The following is a 20147-nucleotide window of genomic DNA, read 5'->3' as shown; positions in this document are numbered from 1 at the left end:
GAGATGACCCCTGACTGCTGGCTCAGACACCAGTGCCCAGCCCTGGATAAACAGGCAAGATAAACAGCTCTGTCCACAGTCAAGAGTTACCCCTTTAAAAGGCTAGCACATGTGGGAAATGGAAGGGTTGGCATATGCAGGGCCTCTGCCTCTTTAAAATCTCACGAGCTTGCTCTCTGTAAACCAATGGCCGGTTATGGTTCCCAGTATCCAGACGGATAGCCTTCTTCCCATGAAGGTAGTTTGTCATTCTGGTGTTACTACAATTAAGGCAGCCTGCCTCCCTTGAAAGGTTATGTTACCCCAGGGAAAGTTAAAACCAATGAAATGTTCACAGCTTGTCGACCTGGAAGGAATTGTGGAGTGGAGTGTTTGTCAACACAAAGTCAAAGAACCACCTCCACGGGGAGGGGGCTGTCTGGACTGTGTGCTGGAATTGCAATCCTGAGCCTCATCACTCCTGCTTTATCAGAATCTTTGGACTCTGGGCCCAGGGATCTCAATTTTTAATAAGCTCCCTCAGGTTATTCTCATTTCCAGTGATGCTTGAGAGACAAGGAGATGGAGAAACAGATTCAGTCATCTGAATTACAGATCGACACGCTGAGAAACTGAAATTTGTCCCCGAGGAGATAGAAAGGCAATATTCTGGTTTTCTGACTCTTACACAAACATTTTTCACTTTGTTTTGTTTGTTTTGTTTTATGGCACCACATTCTTTTTAACTTTATGGAAACTGAAAAATACCCTTCACAAACTTTACACTGGGGCCTGCTTATCCAAGGTCAAGGCTTAGCTGAGACAGGGGGCCAGGAGCTTTGGCCAATCCAAGCTTTATTATTGTTCAAACCAGGAGAAATACATTTGGGAGAAAAGAACTAATTAAAATGTAATGGTAAAGTCAAGGAAGAAGAGGCAGTAAAAACAGTAAGGATATATGTTGTTTGTGACTTGATCAAGAACATTTCCTTACTGCACAAAGAGTTATCTCTTTAAGGCAATTTTACACTGACATGAATGTCTTATGCCTGTTACGTATTTCAAAATGATTTCCTGTCCACGACTCTGATATCCATACCGCTCTAATAAGAGAAGCATTAGCATATTCATTCAATGGATGAGACTCAGAAGCAAAGACACTTTCTTAAGTCTAATTAGTAACTGACTCAAGCATACTAGATATAAGAAGGGATATTACTATGAATTTTTTTTTCAGAATTTACTATGTGCCAGGCAGCTCTCTGAGCATCTGACATGAATTTTCTCATGTACTCCTCATCACTCCTTTACGTACGTGTCTAATTTGAACCTTCTCCCAGTTCTACAGGATAATAGTAAGGTATAAGGCCAGAAATCACCTTTCAGCCATTCATCTACTCATTCAACAAATATATGTTGAGCTTTTCAGTCCTGGACATTTATTTAAGCTCCACTGATAGAGAGGTAAGTGAGACTGCTGTCACAGAGATTACACTTGATTGGGGAGAGAGAAGCATTAAACAAGTCAATATATAAATACAAAAACTGCGCTGAGATGAACCAGGAAAAGGCAGGCCTTAGGGAGTGTGTGGACCCAGGAAATGCTCTGTTTTGGAGATTGTAGTCAGATGCTTGACTAGAGCTGACACTTGTAGCAGGTGTGGAAGGAGCATGCCGCTGGCTGGGGAAGAACAAGGGCAAAGGCCCAAATATGATGGGTATGTGTCCCCTGGTTCAGCGGAGAGGCTGGAGCAGAGTGATCTGGGGACAGCAGTGGTAGGAGATGAGTCAGATGATGGAGAGCTGGAGGGGGGAGGTCCTGATGTGGTGGGGAAGTCCGGTGACTGAGAGAGGTGGGCAGCCTTGCAGGGTTCTGAGCAGTGGAATGACACGATGGACATGCTTTACAAAGATATCTCTAAATGCCTCAGGGGGAATGACTACAGAAGGCAAGGGTGGGACCCGATCAAGGCCACATGCTTATTCATTTGTCCTTAGGTGGTGGTGGTGGGGAGTATGCTCTCAATTTTTACATCCGGCTTCCTGGGCAGGCAGAGCTAATGAGCAGGGTTTTCTCATTTTGTGTGTATCCTGTGCTCAAATCCCTTCTGCCATACACAGGGAATCTCCCCAAGTCCAGGGGTTGTGACCACTCTGGCAACCAGCAGACAAGAGCCCACTGAGGCAGGGCAGCAGGCGGGCCTCAGGAAGCCCCACTCACCTTGGACTTCTCCTGATGCAGCTCAATCTGGATGTCTGTGAGCTTGGTCCTGAGGTCTTCGTTGGCAGCTTGAAGGGCGACAATGAGCGCCTCGGGCTTCTCGCCCTTATTTCGCCCTTTCTTGGACATTATTCCTTTCTGAATGGAGTCTGTTGGTGTTGAAGTCCTCTCAAGCAGGGGCTGCCATGTTCCTGCGGCTTCTCCTGGGTGCGATGGCTCAGTAGCTACTGCGTGTTGCCCCTCGGGAAGGTCTCCTCAGCCACTGCCCTGGAAGCCCTGGGGGAGGCAGAGACAGTATTTACCGCCACAACCGAGACCTGGGCCGCGTACCTGTCAGGCCCTCAGCCTGAGCTGCTTGCGAGCGCCCCCTCCTAAGGGCTCCTGACCACTTGGCACATGAATTTAGGGCTGTCTCCCCAATGGGCTAGTCTGATCATGTCAGTGTCCCGCTTAAAATCCTTCAAAGACCTATGAGTCCATATACGAGTGTATCTTTCACATCTCAGAGTGCTCATTACACCTGAACCTGCCCATTCTCCTAGCCTTACTTCCTCCACATCACTCACTTATATCCTGGGCGTAAAGAGTGTCTTTAAATTTTCTGATTCTTTCTGTCTTCCCATAAGGACTTTTCATGTGCCCCCACCCTCTGCCCCGCCTCCTCACACGATCCTCAGCCTCACATGCTGCCACACAGACAGTTTATTCTGACCAACCCTCATGACTCCGTCAGGTCTTAGCTGGCAACTCAGTTCCTCCTGGAAACCCCCCAACCCACCCCACCCCAGGTAAATACAGGTCCCTGTTTTTTAAGTGTGGTCACCTCCATGAGTCTGTAAGCTTTGAGAGGGCAGGACTGTGTTGTTCATATTTACAACTTGCATTTAATTCAGTATTTGTGAAAGGAAGTCACCTATGTGATGATCGATGGTTTCCTCATAAACAGAGTTGACTTTGAGAAAATCCAATATATAGAAAGACCTAGAATTATACAATAGATAAACTGTGAGAAGTGGAGATTTACTAAACTTGGTTAATTGAGCCACTCATTTATTTAGTCAATATAGACTATTGACTATTTAGACTATAAACTATAGACTTTTTTATTTTTTTAATTTGTTGGTTGCCAGGACTTAATTGCAGCATGCAGAATTGTCAGCCTTTGTTGCGGGATGCTAACTTTTAGCTGTGGTATGTGGGATCTAGTTCCTTGACCAGGGATCAAACCCGGGACCCTGCATTGGGAATACGGGATCTTAGCACTGGACCAATAGGGAAGTTCCTATAAGCTCCTATATGTTATGCTAAGTACAGTATGTTGAAATTGAAAATGCTAGTTTTCCAAGACAAAAACAACAAACCTTTATCCCTACCTATCTTCATCATCATCACCATCATCTATATGATAATTGCCTTAAAAAAAACAAACACTTGTTTTAAAAACAAAGACAAGAACTTCCCCTTCCTGTGGGGTGGGTGAGGAGGACTCCCTGAGGATGGTGGCATATCCTGGAAGTCGAGGAGTGGGTAGTATGGTAACAGGTGGAGAAACAGGTGAAGCTTCCTGGGTGAAGGGAATGGTATGTGCTGAGACACAGCAAAGAGAAAGCACAGCAACTGTTTTAGAGAAAACAGGGGTCTGATATTTACAACCCAGGATATGGTTGATGGGCACCGATGCTGGAAAACTGGCCTGGAAATGATTAATTTCTGGGAGATCTGGGGTGCCATCCTTAGAATTTTGGACTTCTTTTCCCCCCCTAGTTGGTAACAAGGAAGCTATTGAAGCTCTTGGCAGGTAGGTGCCCTAACAGAGCAGTGCTTTGGTGTGGTTGCTCTGGTGGCATAGCGGGGAGAGAATGAGCAAGGGAGACCAGATAGGCCACTAAACTTCCAAGGTGAAGGATGAATCAATCAGAACAGCAGTAAGAAGGGAAAAAAAAATGATGTGTCTTGATTTACAAATCTTTAAATGTGTCATAGGAACACGGAGGTAAGAAAAATATACATCCTAAACTGTTAAAGTCAGTGCAAAAAGCACAACTAGATAAAGAAGATACTAGAGAGTTTCCCTTGCAATCTTTCAGAAAATTGAACGTTTTGTATCTCTAGGGGTTTCAGTCCAGAACTAAGGGTAATTCCTACTGATGATCCGTATGTTCTAGTAGCTGCTGCTCTGTTGAGACCCCTGTTCAGCCTTGAGGACCACGCTGGGATCCTGGGCTTTCTGCCATCCACTCATGACCACTGGGGCCATGTCTTTTAGAGACTGTCTCTAGTAAAAGGGGAGAGGGAAAGGATAGGAAGTTAGATCAATCTGTTGCCAGCAGTTGTGGAACTGTCCACCATATTGTACCCTAGGCTAGATGTTGGAGTGGTCCTTCATGCTTATTTTGCAAAATCATTAAAGTGTATGACTGAGAGACTTCTAAGTGGTTACAATTCTTTGTTTCTAGAATTGAAATGAATTCAACAAGCATTTATTGAAAATTTATATGACAAACACCACTAGGCACAAAGATGAGTAAGATAGTATTTAACTCCAAGCAGGTTTTGGGTGAGAAAGCTCACATATATACAGTTAACAGGTATCTCCTCTAGTTTGTTCTCCAGATGTTGCTGGTCCCCCAGGTTTTGTCCAGGTTCTCTCTACTGGTCCCACCTATAGGTTTTATGACCCCCTGTGTTATATTCATAGCCCTGACCACTCCCCAAACCCCAGACTTATATATTCAACTCCTTCTACAAAATCCACCTGGATATCCTATTGGTATCTCAAACGTAACCCAACAAATACGGATGTCTTTTTTTAACTAGTCCCTCAAGAACCTTATCCTCCCCACGTTTTCCCATATCAATAAATGGCATGATCACATGTCCAGTTGTTCCAGATCTTAGCTTAGAAGTCATCCTTTCTTTTTTTTAATCCCCTATTTACCTTATCCAGTCCACTAGGAAGTCTGGTTTGTTTTACCTATATAATATGACTCACTTTATAGTCAATTTCTATCAGACCTTTGTGGTGGTGTCACAGCACAGAGGAAAAAGCCATTTGGGAAAAGCTTCCTAGCCATATTGTTGTCTTGAATGAAAAATACGCTTTTCATTTTCTCTTTTTTCCCCCATGCAAACAAACCTTTATTAGCATCTACAATTTACCTGCTACAGTAAACAGTGCTGAGGGCTCAGAGATATATCATATAGCCCTGGAGGAGCTCACGGTTGATTGGCTCCATCAGTTAGAGTTGCAGCAGAAAAAGGTAGTCCTGCTCAATTGAGAATTTAATAATGGGACTATCTACCAAAGGGTGATCAAAGCTAAGGAAGCCTATAAAGGCTGTGGAGGTATATATCAACTTTAAAAGAAATGAGCCATCTCAAAATGGCTCTATGTAGGTTAAAAGGGTAAGTGAAATATGGTATGTCCCACAAACATGCCTTGTCTTGAAGCTTAAAGTGATTGAGATTTATTGGTTAGTTTATTTAGCTTCATCAGTTGGATGGGTCTCTCCCTGGTGCCTGAATGAAACCACACTCTGTTAACCTTTTCAACATAACCTCAAGAATTCTGACCTCAATTTCCTCTCACCATTGTGCTACCTGCAGACATCACAGTGATGGGTCTTTCAATACTTTCCACCATGGTCAACTGCATGGTATATATTGGAGTGCATGTGTATTGTGTGGGCTTGGGACTGTTCTCTTTAGAACTAGCCCTCTTCAACTACTCCTTAGCCCAGTAGATGGCCCAACTTTAGGAAGCCAGATGATCACCACTCTAGAATCCCTGAGCCAAGAATGGGCTTTTCCAATTGGAGATACTCAAGCGGGGGCTATCCGGATGGCTCAGTTGTAAAGAATCCACCTGACAATGCAGGAGCCTCAGGAGATGTGGGTTCAATTCCTTGGCCGGGAAGGTCCCTTGGAGGAGGAAATGACAACCCACTCCAGTATTCTTGCCTGTAAAACTCCAAGGACAGAGGAACCTAGTGGGCTACAGCCCATGGGGTCTCAAAGAGTTGGACATGACTAAGCAACTAAACAACAACAATAAATACTCACATGACAGAGGCAGAAGCTTGAGAGAAACTCTGGAGCCACACAGTTGATGTATGTAGAGAAGATTGTAAAACTTGGAGGAAAAATCTCCAGGGTTAGATTGCATGGCTCTTGCATAATCGATGATTAAACTTAATTTAAAATAATTTCATTATGTAGGAATGGAGAAACATGGCAACATTTGAATATAAGTGTAATAATAACAATAACTTACACTAGTCAATTGCTATAAGCCCATCATTGGATTCAGAACTTAAAATACTGCTCACATCTAAAGCGCACTAAAGACAGGGGGTGGGGTGGAAATAAAACTATTCACAGAAAGATTAAGTAACTTGCCTAGGATTACTAAGTGGATAACTAGTTGGGCTGAGATTCAAATCCAGGCAGTTTGAAACTGAGAGCCAAGGTGTATACCCTGGGCTACCCTGCTTCATGTTTGCATTTTAGAAAGGTAACTTTGTCAGTGTGATGGAGGATGAGTTACTAAGGAGGGAGAGACTGGAAGCAGGAAATCAGTGAGTCTGCTTCACTGGTCCGGGTGACAGATAATGCAGTTCTAAACGGGGTCACGGCCATGGGGATGAAAAAGGAAGCAGCAACTCTGACACTGGAGACTTTGATGGAATCACATCCTACCTTTAAATATTACATTCTTCTCTCCTATTGTAAATAATGAGGACCAGCTCTCTGTCACTGCTTGCAGCAAAAATGTGAGAAGCAACAGCCATATTTTATATTTTAATTTACAATCCTTTCCCCAAAATATAATATGTGTGCCTGACTTTATACATTTTTAGTCTGGAAATTATTGTGAACTTAAGTCCCATAAGAACTGGATAAAAGAATAGGATTAATAAATTAGACATGTTCAGGAGAGAAAAAAACATCATAGGAAGTTGAGGATGGGATCAACTTATAGACACTTACCTTAATGTAAACAGTTGTTCATATAAGTATGGCCCTATATAACCGTCTACTGGAGGGCAATTTTCCAAAGTCTTTTCCAGTTGTGACGGGTGCCTGGAAGTCTTGTGATTCTCATATGTAATTTCACTAAAATGTTTCTGTTGCTTTGTGCTCCCCCTTCCCCTTTTTGGACAGTTTTATTGAGATATAATTCACATATCATAAATTCATCTGTTTTTTTTAGCATATTCACAAGACTGCACAACCAATACCACAACTGATTTTAGAACTTTTCATCATGCCAAAGAGAAAACCCATATTTATTAGTAGTCATTTCCCACCAAACTCTCCCAGCCCAGGCAATCATTAACCTACTTTTTGTCTCTATAGATGTGTCTATTCTGGATATTTGTGTAAGCAGAATCATAAAATATGTGTATTTTTTTTTCAGTAACTGGCTTCTTCTACTTTAAAAGATTCATCCATAATATAGCCTGTATCAATATTTTATTTCTTTTTATTGCTGAATAATATTCCATCGCATAACTAAAACTAGATTTTATTTATTCCTCTGTCAGTTGATGGGCACTTGTGCTGCCTTTGCTTAAGCAGTTTGAGGTCAACCTTCCAGAGAGGCTGGCACATGCAGAGAGACTTGGCCTCTCAAAGGAGTGGGCTCCAGAGCACAAGGGAGAGCTTGAAGACATCACTGCAGATGCCTGGAATGTTTCTGGACCACCCTCAGAGCCTCTGTCACTGATAACACCTGATGCAACAGAAGATCTGGAGGAGGGACAGAAGTATTGTTCAATGATGGGCCAATCTGATCACGAAGGTGGGGGAGATGGCTTCTCCACATCAAACCACTTGAAGGCATTTTAAATGAAGCCTAGGTTGCCAGCTTTTAGCTGCTGATGGCAGTGCTGGCCCCAGGGATCACTGTGAGGTCTCAAAGGTGAGAATTTTAGCTTATCCTCTGGTCCTACCATGTCATTAATCAGGTACCTCCCACAGCCACCAAGGCTGAGTTTCCCTGTAACCAAGTTTCAGGTAAAGATATCAGAAAATTTAGAGACAGGCTCTTATGAGCAGCTGCATTTTAAAATAAGTATCACTGCTTAAGAGTAAACCTTAATGAAGGAATATATTATCAATGGACGCGTCATGGCTATCATTCATTCACTCCATAGGCATTTATTGAGGAGGAAATACAGTGTAGTGTTTGAGAGTAAAGTTTCCCAAATTTTTGGTCTGGTTTTATTAAAATCTATTGGCGAGATTTAGTGATTGGAGCTCCACTCTGGAGATTCTGATATTGTAGTTGCTGGGTGATTCTGATGCACAGGCATCTTTGAGAATTCCTGGTTAAGAGTATGGACTATGGAGTCAGACAGACTTAATTTAAAATTTCACCTGTGTGTTTAGCAGATGTGGATCTTGGATAAATCATTAGTTCTCTGGTTCTCAATATCCCTCATCTCCAAAATGGGGGCGAGAGGTGCAGGAATATGTAGAACTATGGCACTGGATTGTTTGAAAATACATGAAAGAATGTAAAAGATGCTCTCACACAGCTCATGATGCATGAGAGGTAGCATTTGTTGAGTGTTTTCAATTTCAGCTATTGGCTAAGGTGGTGGAAACAAAATAGCCAATAGGTGCTTTTCTCAAGATGCTTAATTTGAATAAAAATGACAGGGGATATTAAAAATAATGATAATTCAAGTGCCACACTTATGGAAGGCCTCAAATATTAAAAAGCCTTTCTTATTCTTGGTCCTCTACAGACTTATTTAGGCATTGGTACAAACCCCCTGAGAGAGAAACCACAGAGAGGGGGAGACTGACATTAACACAAGTAGATGAAACTTTTTCTTTCCTCACCATGGTTTTTCCTCAGGTACCACTTCTGGAGAGTAAAATTGGGATGCTGCGTTTGAAATAATCTTGGGATCATTTGCTCCCAGCTTTAGCCTTTTTATGTCTTTTAGAGTTTAGGGAATCTCAATATTTACTTTTTATAACAAGATTTAAAAATGTCCATTCAGCTGAATAGGGAAGATGTAGTGCACATACACAATGGAATACTATTCAGCCATAAAAAGAATGAAATAATGCCATTGCAGCAACATGGATGGACCTAGAGATTATCACAAGTACAGTAAGTTAGAAAGAGAAAGGCAAATACCATTATGATATCACTTGTATATCAAATCTAAAATATGACAGAAACAGACTCACAGACATAGAGAACAGATTTGTGATTGCCAAGGGGAGGGGTAGGGAGAGAAAGATTGAGGGTTTGGAATTAGCATATGCAAGCTATTATATATAAAATGGATGGAGGAGGAAATGGCAACCCACTCCACTATTCTTGCCTGGAAAATTCCATGGACAGAGGAGCCTGGTGGGCTACAGTCCATGGGGTTGCAAAGAGTTGGACACGTCTGAGCAACTGAGCACATATATAAAATGGATAAATGACAAGGTCCCACTTTATAGCTCAGGGAAATATATTCAATATCCTGTGATAAATCATAATGGAAAATAATAATGTACAACTGAATCCCTCTGCTGTACAACAGAAATTAACACAACATTGTAAATCAACTATATTTCAATAAAAATGGATTTTTAAAAATTTCTACTTGGAGCATCATTGTTTTTAAAAACACACATTTCAAGATTAAAATCAAGAAACTGGAAATATTTATTGATATTAAATCAGTTCATCAATATTTAAATATGTTGACTGTTTGGTTATAATCCTGGTTATACAGTCTGTCCAGGAAAATAAAAATATCCTAGAAATCCCAATATGATGTCCAACTGCATTTTCTATTTTCTCTCACATCCTAAAATACCACATAATTCTTTATCAGAAATGTGGTCAAGAAAGCATGGCCACTATTTACTGAGCACTGTTCTTGGTTTTTCATAGATGCAAACAATTGCAAGCATCATTCATTCCCACCTGCCAGTGGCTTCTGGATGGTAAGGGGAGGCAAACATCTGTCAAGAGGAAACAAATTCTAGAAAGCAGTGAATGACACAGTTGGCAAATGTTATGGGAGTAGCTTAGAGCAGACTGCAAAAGCATGAAGATAACAGAGAAGGTGAGCTGAGCCTGAATGATGCTGATGTTGAATAGTGCTGCCTAACTTACTGAGTTATGACTCTGGGCCAGGCACTGTGTAAGGTACAGGAATTTATCCCAATCAACCCCTTCAGATATTTATTCTTATTACTCTTTTTGGGTAAGAAAACTGAGGTTCAGAGAAGTTAATTCAGTTCAGTTCAGTTCAGTCGCTCAGTCGTGTCCAACTCTTTGCGACCCCATGAATCACAGCACGCCAGGCCTCCCTGTCCATCACCAACTCCCGGAGTTCACTCAAACTCATGTCCATCGAGTCGGTGATGCCATCCAGCCATCTCATTCTCTGTCGTCCCCGTCTCCTCCCACCCCCAATCCCTCCTAGCATCAGACTCTTTTCCAGTGAGTCAACTCGTCACATGAGGTGGCCAAAGTACTGGAGCTTCAGCTTTATTAACTTGAAAAAAATTAACACACCTAAGCCTCTTAGCTATTACAATACATACTTGAAGAAAGAACTGAATTCTTCCACTCTGGTCGTGAGTAGGCTCAAGAGACGGCAAAGGCATGAAAATATCAGTGGGCACTTACAAAATAAAATTGTGGGATGTAGTGGTTAGGGCTTGGGATCTGAAATAACAAAAACTCGTTTTGAGTCACACTTCCTAGATTTCTATTCTTGAGAAATTAAACCCTCTAAACTTCCATTACTGTAAAATGAGGAAACAAATATATCTACCTCTTTGAGCTCTTGCAAGGAGTAAATGAACTAAAGTGTGTAAAATGATTAGAAATTATTATCATTGTTATCATTTTTTCCAGGACAGAACTATCCAGGAAAAGCCAGGTTGGATTTTAAGGGAAGAAGAAACAATTTATCATTCCTTTGTGCCAAAAGAGACAGACCAGGAAAGGCACAGAGATCCCTGAAAAGACTAAAGCAATTCATGCTGATGCTTTTGGCAAAATAAGATCTGCACTGACAAGGTCAGTATTCCCAGGAGTCTCGGCTTTGCAGATGGTTCTGCCCTAAGCTATAAACTGAATAAGGTTGTCATTAATCGTAAGAGTTTCCAATAAGGCTGTTGCCTCTGAGTTATGATTTGAAAAGCAACTGTAATATAAAATTAACTAGAGTTCATGTGTATGCATCACTTCTCCATAATTAACATTTTGATACATCCACTGCACCAAAGCCTTGCTGGTTTGGCTAAGCCCTTCTGCCACTTCTTTTCCAAAGATGATGTTTTAGAATTAGATGTTTCAGTGTTTAAACTGGATGAATTAAACTTACTTTATTCCCAGTGACCTGCAGAGACATGTTAAGCCCTTCTTTATGCAGGAAAATACATCGGTGAACTGTGCACTCATGAACCTAACACAGAAATTTAATATAAAGGAGGGGAACTGCTATATTTAAAACAGGTAATCAACAAGGACTGACTGTACAGCACAGGTAACTCTGCTCAATGTTGTTATGTGGCAGCCTGGATGGGAGGAGGTATAGGAATGGCTGAGTCCCTTTGCTCTCCACCTGAAAACTATCACAACATTGTTTATTGGCTATGTCCAATATAAAATAAACAGTTTTTTTAAAAAGAAGGGGGACTGCTATTTAAGTTAGTCCAAACCTGGAGTTCTAGTTTCCTATATAAAGGGAATGTGGTGGTGTGACTATTGGGTCAAAAGATTTTAACCCTTTATACATCTGTTAGAAGAAAATGAATCTAAAATGCTAACATTCAACATAGTATCAGTTAAGCATCTTTAGGACTGCAAGGTGTCAGGCTTGCATGGTTCTTTGTGTTACTTTTTCTCTCTCCTGTTCTTCCACCAATTACCCTCTTTATCACGTATAATAACAGCAATTATTTTATTACTACAAATTATTTAGTCAACACATAAATTTTTCATATGAAAGAATATAACACGACCAATACTTTGGCCACCTGATGCGAAGAGGTGACTCATTTGAAAAGACCCTGATGCTAGGAAAGATTGAGGGCAGGAGGAGAATGGGACGACAGAGGATGAGATGGTTGGATGGCATCACCGACTCAATGGACATGGGTTTGGGTAGACTCTGGCAGTTGGTGATGGACAGGGAGGCCTGGAGTGCTGTGGTTCATGGGGTCACAAAGAGTCGGACACGACTGAGCGACTGAACTGAATACAACCAAAAACCTATTGTTCCTGATGCATTTGTTTTTTATATCTCAGGTTTAAATCTTCATATTAGAAATATACCCCCTGAAACGCAGTAAAATCATTCTCAGCACACATATAAGAGATGTCTAACCTCTTTCAGAGGGGTTGTCAGGAAGGCTTGGTAGAAGTGATGTCTAAATTTAAAGGCAAAGCAAGTAGGAGGATCCTTCCAGAACTAAACTACTCTGCAACTCTGCTAAAGCAGTTCCTTGTTTGGCTTCTTTTCTCCTCCTCAACTCTCTGTTGAACTCCATCCTACTCATCTTTTAGGGGTCAGATCCAGTATCATCACATATCACTTTCCCTCACACCTCTGCACCATTCCCTGGGTGGAATAAATTACTCCATCTGGGTTTCCATCTGCATTTTAAAGACACTTCTTATAGTTTTCATCACTCTTCCCTTAATTTAATGATTCAACAATTCACAAGTATTTCTGAAACATCTGGAGGGGGGAGGTCAGCTAAGCATGAGAGACAGGGTCCCTGTTCTTCCTAGAGGAGGAATCAGCAATTTCATGCAGTCTGATAACTGCGTACATGATAAGAGATGGGAATCAGGAAAGACTTAGGAAAAGTGATCTGTGACAAAGATCTGTAAGATGAGAAAGAATCAGCTAGCTAAGAGAGTACAAAAAAAGCATGTTCTAGGTAGAGGGAGGACTGAGCAGGAAGGTCCAGAGGTGAAAAAGAATATAAATGATGCTCTGGAGAAAAACATAGACAAGATCTTGGTGAAAAATATGGGAAGACTTCAAAGATGAACTTAGGTAGACAGGGAACAATTGGTAGAAAACAGTATAGATTATGTTCATCCCCATAGTAATGTGTAGTCACCGGAGTTTCATACAAGGGAGTGACTTATCACATTTTGGTTTCAGCGACAGAGGATGAGATGGTTGGATGGCATCATCGACTCTACGGACATGAGTTTGAGAAAACTCTGAGAGATAGTGAAGGACAGGGAAGTCTGGCGTGCTTGCAGTCCACAGGGTTGCGAAGAGTCAGATACGACTGAGCAATTGAGCAACAAATAGTCCTTTGACAATTGAGAATGGAATGGACTACAGAGATAAACACAGACACTGAGAGAACGTTTAGCAGGTGATGGCCATGATTCATCTCTAGCACAGTTATTCTTCAGGTGACTGAGCCCACATGAGGGTAAAACGGTCTCATCCATCTTTGCACTCACAGTACCTGTCACAAGGACCACCGCGAAGTTCAGTTTAATTACCACTGGCCCAGATCCAAGGAAAACACTGAGAATGAGGAACGTATTTCACAACTGCAACAAAGATGACTTATAATAAGAGTTCTTACGGAAAATCGCTTTTGCTTTGTGAAAGCGCCTGAAGGACTGTTTTGATTTCAGGCAAAAGTAAACGTCTGGTGTAACAGTTAAGGAAACAATAAAGTTAAGTAAGTTTTCATTTAAGCCATGTTTTGAGATTTCATGATCCTTGCTGCTATTCATCATATTTAAATAAAATCAAGTTTAATTTCATTCAGCACTGAGTAAGTTATCATGCATTGTACTACCGTGACTGGATTTAGAGGACTTTGAAGGATGAGTTCAGTAAAGTAAGTTACTCAGTGCCATACACTCTTATGTGCAGTGTTCTTTCTTTCTGGATTGAAAGTATTTTACAGCTACTGTAGAATGAGGAGTATCAGTGTCATTGGACATGGGGGAAAAATATCAAACCAGCAGGAAATCACTGAGTTTTCAAGGTCAGATAGAGAAACCTCTGCCTAAAGTAGGCACTTGCTTTATCTGTACAGTATTAAAAAAAAAAAACAACTGGTATGTAAAATTAAAGAAAAATACCTAAATCACTAGCGGGAGTGAGCTTCAGAGAAAGTGTATTTATAACTGAGAACAAGCCTTTCTATTTTAGGTATATGTGTTTCACATATACCTTATGCTATCGTTTCCTTGGTGACTGCTCTCAAAGGCCCCGAGTTTTAAAAAAAACCAACCAATATAATATTATAAAATAATTAGCCCCCAATAAAAAAAATAAAAAATAAAAAAATAAGCAAAAAACTTAAAAAAAATAAAATAAAAAAACTATCATAAAAGCACCTCTGCAAAGTGTCAAACATGAGCAGAAATTTCTGTATATAGGATAAGAAATGAATAACCTGCTATTTAAAAAGAGACAGGGAGATGAGCTACCCCACGCCCAGGGTTAGGCCGGTGGCCGAGAGGAGCTATACCACGTTCAGGAGGCGGTGGCTGCTTGGGCACCGGAGGGCCGAGAGGAGCTGATCTACATTCAAAGCAGGAGGCGCGACCTTGAGGAGATACCCCTCGTCCAAGTTATGAACTAGACGCGAGAGACGCCCGGCTCCGGCGGCGCAGACGTGAGAGACGCCCGGCTCCGGCGCAACCGACCACGTGCAAAATCGTGGCTGAGATGAGCTACCCCACGCCCAGGGTTAGGGCGGTGGCCGAGAGGAGCTGTACCACGTTCAGGAGGCGGTGGCTGCTTGGGCACCAGAGGGCCGAGAGGAGCTGATCCACATTCAAAGCAGGAGGGGCGGCCTTGAGGAGATACCCCTCGTCCAAGGTAAGGTACAGCGGCTGCACCTTGCTGGAGCAGCTGGGAAGAGATACTCCACGACCAAGTGGAATATAAGAATCCAGTGTTCTGGGGAGGAAGGAATAAGATGGCGGAGGGATAAGACGGCGAGACCACTTTCTCCCCCACAAATTCATCAAAAGAACATTTGAACGCGGAGTAAAGTCCACAAAACAACTTCTGAATACTGGCAGAGGACATCAGGCTCCCAGAAAAGCAGCCCATTGTCTTCTAAAGGAGAGAAGAAATCCAGCTCCACCCACCAGAACACCGACACATGCTTCCCTAACCAGGGAACCCGGACAATCACCCGTCCAACCCCACACACAGCGAAGAAACTACGTAATAAAGAGAACTCCACAAACTGCAAGAAGAGGGAACGGCCACCCCAAGCAAAGCAATATAAGCAAGATGAAGAGGCAGAGAAATACCCAGCAAGTAAAGGAACAAGATAATTGCCCACCAACACAAACAAAAGAAGAAGATATAGGGAATTTACCTGATAAAGAATTTCAAATTTTGATGGTGAAAATGATTCAAAATCTTGAAAGCAAAATGGAGTTACAGATAAATAACCTGGAGAAAAGGATTGAGAAGATGGAAGAAAGATTTAATAAGGACTTAGAAGAAATAAAAAAGAGTCAATATACAATGAATAATGCAATAGATGAGATCAGAAACACTCTGGAGGGAACAAACAGTAGAATAACAGAGGCAGAAGACAGGATAAGCGAACTAGAAGATAGAATTGTAGAAATAAATGAAACAGAGAGGAAAAAAGAAAAACGAATTAAAAGAAATGAGGACAATATTAGAGACCTCTGGGACAATGTTAAACGCTCCAACATTCGAATCATAGGAGTCCCAGAAGAAGAAGACAAAAAGAAAGACCATGAGAGAATACTTGAGGAGATAATAGTTGAAAACTTCCCTAAAATGGGGAAAGAAATAATCACCCAAGTCCAAGAAACCCAGAGAGTCCCCAACAGGATCAACCCAAGGCGAAATACTCCAAGACACATATTAATCAAATTAACAAAGATCAAACACAAAGAACAAATATTAAAAGCAGCAAGGGAAAAGCAGCAAATAACACATAAGGGGATTCCCATAAGGATAACAGCTGATCTTTCAACAGAAACTCTTCAGGCCAGAAGGGAGTGGCAAGACATACTTAAAGTGATGAAAGAAAATACCCTACAGCCCAGATTACTATACCCAGCAAGGATCTCATTCAAATATGAAGGAGAAATCAAAAACTTTACAAACAAGCAAAAGCTGAGGGAATTCAGCATCACCAAACCAGCTCTCCAACAGATGCTAAAGGATCTTCTATAGACAGGAAACACAGAAAGAGTGTATAAACTTGAACCCAAAGCAATAAAGAAAATGGCTACGGGATCGTACTTATCAATAATTACCTTAAACGTAAATGGGTTGAAATTTTCAAAAAGGCTAGGAAACAATTCTCATAGCCATCAATAGTTCAGTGTTGAGTTCATGAATAGTTTTTAAAGTTTGGGACAAACTGTAGTATTTGCTATTTGAAGTACTATTTGTAATTGGCATATTACGATGTAACATCGGTCTTCATTTCCAACTTAAAACGCCTAAAAATGCCTAACAGGTTTTTAGATTTGTGAATTTTAGTTGAAATGTATTTTATGATGTTACTAAACCTGCAGAAATATTGAAATATTTCAGAGAACTTATTCACTGTACATTTAATTTATTTTATTTATAAAAGTTATGAACTGTAGAAAGTTTTACTTGTTGGGTCAAATGCTTGTTGCTTCAAATGCTTTTTGCATTTGAAGTGCTAGTTGCAAGAAAATCAAATACCTTCAATGTATAAATGCTATTAAGTTTTTAAAGGACTCTGGAGTATAAGTAAGTTTGTTTAAAGAAATTTAGTCTGTTCAACTTGAAAAAAAAATAAAATTGGATTATTTGATTAAAAAAAAAAATAAAGAGATACCAATGAGCAAAAAAAAAAAAAATAATAAAATAAAGTTGGCTGATCTTTAAAAAAAAAAAAATAAAAAAATAAAATAAAAAGAGACAGGACAATTTCTGTATTAAGATTTATACAGACTAATATTACTTGAGTAAAAGCATGTTATGTTTGAATATAGTAAATTTTGGATGTACAGTACAGTTCTATTATAATATCTTCCCTATATTATAATATGGTATCATGTATCAATAGTATAATAAACTATAGAATACAGAAATTACTATCTTTTTATCATTTAGATTCCTTTTTGAGTTCTGTTCCTGAGGTCAATGTTTAACTACATTTTTAAAATTGGTAAGATCTTGGAAGCAAGACAGTGAGGTTGGCTATTGGAAATTAGTCAATCTAGCCCCAATATATAGCCATATGCTATAGGTAAATCACTGTAAAACACAGATCAGTAACTATTTCTAGAACCATAATCATATGCAAGCTATTATACTAACATTGAAGACAGTACAATATGCATCTGTCAGACAAGGCTGCATATGCCATGTGCCAAAGGAGGAAACACACACACACACACAGACATACATATGCAGGAGAATAAAAGAGACAGTAGCAAGAGGGCCGGAGAAGGCAATGGCAAGCCACTCCAGTACTCTTGCCTAGAAAATCCCATGGATGGAGGAGCCTGGTAGGCTGCAGTCCATGGGGTTGCTAAGGGTCGGACACGACTGAGCGACTTCACTTTCACTTTTCACTTTCACACATTGGAGAAGGAAATGGCAAACCACTCCAGTGTTCTTGCCTGGAGAATCCCAGGGATGGGGGAGCCTGGTGGGCTTCCGTCTATGGGGTCACACAGAGTCGGACACGACTGAAGTGACTTAGCAGCAGCAGCAGCAGCAAGAGGGCAAGGACTATGTCTGTCTGGCTCCTTGTTGAATCTCAGTGCCTAGTACAGTGGTGCCAGGCACAAAATAGACTCTGAATAAATATTTCTGATTAAATAAATGACTTCACCAGAAGAAAAGGGTTTATGATAAAGCTCGAACATGAAGGATGAATAGGAGGGATTAAGAAAAGGCAGAACGGTAGGACAAGCAAAGGAATAAATGGCTGGATGGCATCACCGACTGTGTGGACATGAGTTTGAGTGAACTCCTAGAGTTGGTGAGGGACAGGGAGGCCTGGTGTGCTGTGATTCATGGGGTCGCGGAGAGTCAGACACGACTGAGCGACTGAACTGAACTGAACTGAACTGCACAATATCTGGTGTGGAGGGTTTATCCTGGGGACCAAATGAATGCAAAGAGATGGTAAATTATGATGTCTTGACTGCCTAGATACTGATTTTGCATTTTGTTAAAAACTTACTGAGAATCTGAGAAATATTTTTAACAGAAGAGGCATGATGCAAATTTTTTTTAAAAAGAAGATTAATCTTGTCATTATATGTAAGGCAGAACGAAGTAAAGAGACTAGAGGTTAGAGGTCCAGACATGGATCCATTATCAATGTTCAGATACAAAGAGATGAAGTTTGGATTAGGATGGAAGAAGAGAAGTGCCTTCTTCTCACCTAGTCAAAGAAAGGAAAGATTCTTTCCCATCATTTTCTTCATCGTCATGCAATGTCTTCTCTTTATTGAGCATTTAGTATGTGCCGACGGTAAGGAGTCTGCCTGCAATGCAGGAGACCCAGGTTCAATCCCTGGGTCAGGTAGATCCCCTGGAGAAGAGAACAGCAATCCACTCCAATATTCTTGCCTGGAGAATCCCATGGACAGAAGAGCCTGGAGGGCTACAGTCCATAGGGTTGCAAAGAGTTAGACACAACTGAGTGACTAACACTTTCACTTTTTAAAGTGCTTTACAATGCAGTGTTTTACATACATCCTTCCATTTCAGACTTAAAACAAGACTATGAGATATATATTATTATTTACTTTTAATATTTTAAAGTTTATTATTACTTATTTATAGATGAGAGAATTGAGGTGATAGGAGGTCAAGCTTCTCAAAGTCACAGAGCTAGGTAGGTGGCACGGTCAAGATGTATTTGAGCCTGAAGTTTCTTATGGACTGAAACCACTACACTTCTCTCCAACTGATCTGTGATGTGTGAAGAGTCCCCACAAGTGCTGATTGTTGAGAAGCAGTGAGAGAGAGAAGGGAAGGTTGAAGATGACACCCAATCCTTGTGCATGGGATGTTGGAAGAATGTCAGTATCATCAACAAACTCATTGGAATGAAAGGAATCATATGTGGACCCAGATACGCGGGTGTGCTAAGTCAGGTCAGTTGTGTCCAACTCTTTGCAACCCCATGGACTGTAGCCCGCCAATCTACTCTGTCCAAGGGATCCTCCAGGCAAGAATACTGGAATGCATTGCCATGCCCTCTTCTAGGGGATCTTCCCAACTCAGGGATTGAACCCGAGTCTCTTATGCTTCCTGCATTGACAGGTGGGCTCTTTACCAACAGGGCCATCCGGTAAGCCCCGTGCTTAGATATAACAAGAGCTAATATTTTCAGGGCCTTGGTATAACCTAGGCACTATGCTTCAGTTCAGTTCAGTTGCTCAGTCGTGTTCAACTCTTTGCAACCCCACGAATCACAGCACGCCAGGCCTCCCTGTCCATCACCAACTCCCGGAGTTCACTCAAACTCACCTCCATCGAGTAGGTGATGCCATCCAGCCACCTCATTCTCTGTTGTCCCCTTCTCCTCCTGCCCCCAGTCCCTCCTGGCATCAGAGTCTTTTCCAGTGAGTCAACTCTTCGCATGAGGTGGCCAAAGTATTGGAGCTTCAGCACTGTGCTTAATGATGCTCATTTTCTTGTTTAATCCACAACATTATAAGTATTACAGAAAAGGAAAAAGAGTCTCAGAAAAGAACTATGAATTGTGTAATATTATATAGGTAGTAAAAAGGCAAGTTAGGACATAACAGAGACAGTCATATCCCAGAGTCTATAAATCCAGTAATGATTCTGTAGCAGAAACACTTCCATTTGTTTTTAGAGAAATCACACTTGAGGGACAGCAGTACCGTCTTTTCATTACTGATTGGTTGATTGGCTTATCTATCTTTAAAATTTACTACACAACTTCTTTGAAAACAATT

At 41.1% G+C, this 20147-nt stretch overlaps 1 protein-coding gene across 1 annotated transcript in view; it reads right to left on the bottom strand.

Moving 5' to 3' along the window:
• Nucleotides 1-20147, bottom strand: part of JAKMIP2 (janus kinase and microtubule interacting protein 2) — a 201457-nt gene that overhangs the window by 68159 nt on the left and 113151 nt on the right. The window contains exon 2 of the mRNA XM_055430949.2: nt 2201-2476. Within this exon, the coding sequence (XP_055286924.1) occupies nt 2201-2329 (129 nt within the window). The 5' untranslated portion in view covers nt 2330-2476. The remainder of the gene's footprint in view (nt 1-2200; nt 2477-20147) is intronic.

This window comes from Moschus berezovskii, chromosome 8 (genome assembly GCF_049115385.1).
Source record: "Moschus berezovskii isolate FMDL1 chromosome 8, NW_MosBer_1.0, whole genome shotgun sequence".
NCBI lineage: Eukaryota > Metazoa > Chordata > Mammalia > Artiodactyla > Moschidae > Moschus > Moschus berezovskii.
Note: the sequence above shows the minus strand (reverse complement) of the source record. Positions and strands in the feature narration are given on the sequence as shown.